This window comes from Papilio polytes, unplaced genomic scaffold (assembly GCF_000836215.1).
Source record: "Papilio polytes unplaced genomic scaffold, Ppol_1.0 DF822067.1, whole genome shotgun sequence".
Taxonomy (NCBI): domain Eukaryota; kingdom Metazoa; phylum Arthropoda; class Insecta; order Lepidoptera; family Papilionidae; genus Papilio; species Papilio polytes.
In genome coordinates, this window is record NW_013527137.1 from 6,826,975 (window position 1) to 6,829,178 (window position 2,204).

Below are 2,204 nucleotides of genomic sequence, written 5' to 3' on the forward strand. Positions count from 1 at the left end.
CACGCAATCCATCCTATGCCTATCTTTAGCGTTGTAACTTATATTTTTTGTAATTTCAGAGCGTGGCTGCATGGCAATAGCTATGCCATTGAAGATGCTGAGTGCAAACTACGTGCCCACACGTCTTACGGCGTTCTGTCCCTCGCAGAAGACGGACCAGCACGTGGCTATCGCCCTCAAGAAGTCTACATACACTACGCAGATCGTCGAGAGCAGAGTCTACGATGTTCACTTAGATGAATTGATTTAAAATTAAAGTAAATGATTCTAACATACTGATTACATCCGCAATTTATTATGCATTTTATCATTAAAGTAACTAAATGAATAAAAAAATAAAAAATTGGATTTGAAAATTCAGAACATTGGATCTTTTGTTGACAGTTAAATGTTTTTTTAATGGATATCGTGGTATTTCGATTTAAAAATTAGAAATATCTTTAGCTTTTGAGAAAATCGTGTATATTGTTATAAATATTTTATATAGAATCTATATAAAAATGAAAAATAAATAAAAATACTGTACTGAGGTGTACAATAAAGAATTTTAACTCATTTGAATCTATTATTTTTGCTCCATTTCTCAATTTACTTTTGACCACAGAGCGCAGTTAAATAGTCTTTGTTTTAGTTTAATCAAATTACATCTATTTTCTTACATAAAACTTTTGTAATAATGAATGCAAGTGTTACATACTAAGTTAACTTGGTTTTATAAAAAACCTAAAAACAAACCTCCACAAAGTTTAATAATTTATCGAAAACAAGCATCAAGGGTTCATAAGTGAAATAAACATGTGACGTCATTTCCGTCTAACATAACTAAATAGGGCATAAATAAGACAAACATTTGAATAAATAAGCTTTATTTTTGGCCAAACTATTACAATTCATAAACCTTTACACAACTATTGTAATAATAAACTATTGCTCGTAAATACAAATCGAATATAGCAAGAAATAAACGCTAAAGAGACAAAGTTATTCTATGACAATCGAAAATGAACTCTAACGTTAATGTCAATAGAGTCTAATTTAATATTAAGCTCAAATATATAAAAAATCTACACAAAAGAACTAAAAATATTGGGTATTACCTACATGTGAAAGTAGTATACAAATATGTATACACAAAACGCATTGAATATAACGTAATTGGCTATAGCTAATCACAAATACAGAAAATACAAATACAATGTATTAAAGAATCCCCGTTAGCATTACATTATGAAATCAATTCACTTATTTTTGGTACAGTCAGCACATCAAAATCTGATTAGAAATTATACAATAAATATATGACACTTCGGGCTTAACACACTATTAGTAAATTTCAGAAAATTGTATCAACATGTTACAATTCTAATCTTAAATTCAATCTGACTGTACCTATGAATTTTCAGTACATTAGTGTAAAATATATGGCTTAAATATATAATTTGTGAGCCGTCCGATACCGGCGTGGAGCACCCGCGATACACCTAAGCACCTTGTCACCTTCAACACGCAAGCACAAGCTCCTTACCTCTAAACCGTGTTCCAAATCAGGACATAAATACTGTAAACCAGAGGTTCCCAACCTTTTCCTTTTAGGTCCATTCAAAGTTTCGATGGACCCCTTTTTATTGATAAAGCGATTGATTAAATTTATTACATGTAGTTGTATCTTTTAGACCCTTAAGTTCGATACCAAATAAAATTTTTGTGGACTAATTTTCTATAAATCGTGGACCACTGCCGGGGTAACGGACCCCTGGGGGTCTAGATGAGCGAGTTTGAGAATCACTGGTTTACACAAAAGATGGCAGCCATTACTTACAAAATAATAGATTAAAAAAATAGTTTTTTTTGAAAATTGTCACATAGGGGAAACCAAACTCGCGTAATTATAACATTTACCGTCGAAATTGTGTAATTCATGAATTTTAACGCAAAATATATATTATTTAAGTCTTCATTTGGAACTATAAACCCACGGCGGTATAAAATCTGAAGGGTATGTACTTTTGCACTCTTAGGATCTAAATCTATTCATTGTTACATAATACTTTTATTGCCACGTATTACATCACTGGCACTATTGCGTACAAGCTATAGTTTGTCTAAATAAAATAGATTAGTTTGATAAATGACGTATATGAAGTATCGAATTCAATTTCTATGAAGGCAAATACCATACTTAATAGACAGGTATCGTAGTGAAA

The 2,204-nt window shown here is 31.2% G+C and overlaps 1 protein-coding gene across 1 annotated transcript in view; it reads left to right on the forward strand.

Moving 5' to 3' along the window:
• LOC106106909 overlaps window positions 1–318 on the forward strand; it is a 2,812-nt gene extending 2,494 nt beyond the window's left edge. The window contains exon 6 of the mRNA XM_013287568.1: window positions 60–318. Coding sequence (XP_013143022.1) covers window positions 60–250 — 191 coding nt within the window. The 3' untranslated portion in view covers window positions 251–318. The remainder of the gene's footprint in view (window positions 1–59) is intronic.
• Window positions 319–2,204: the final 1,886 nt, after the last annotated feature.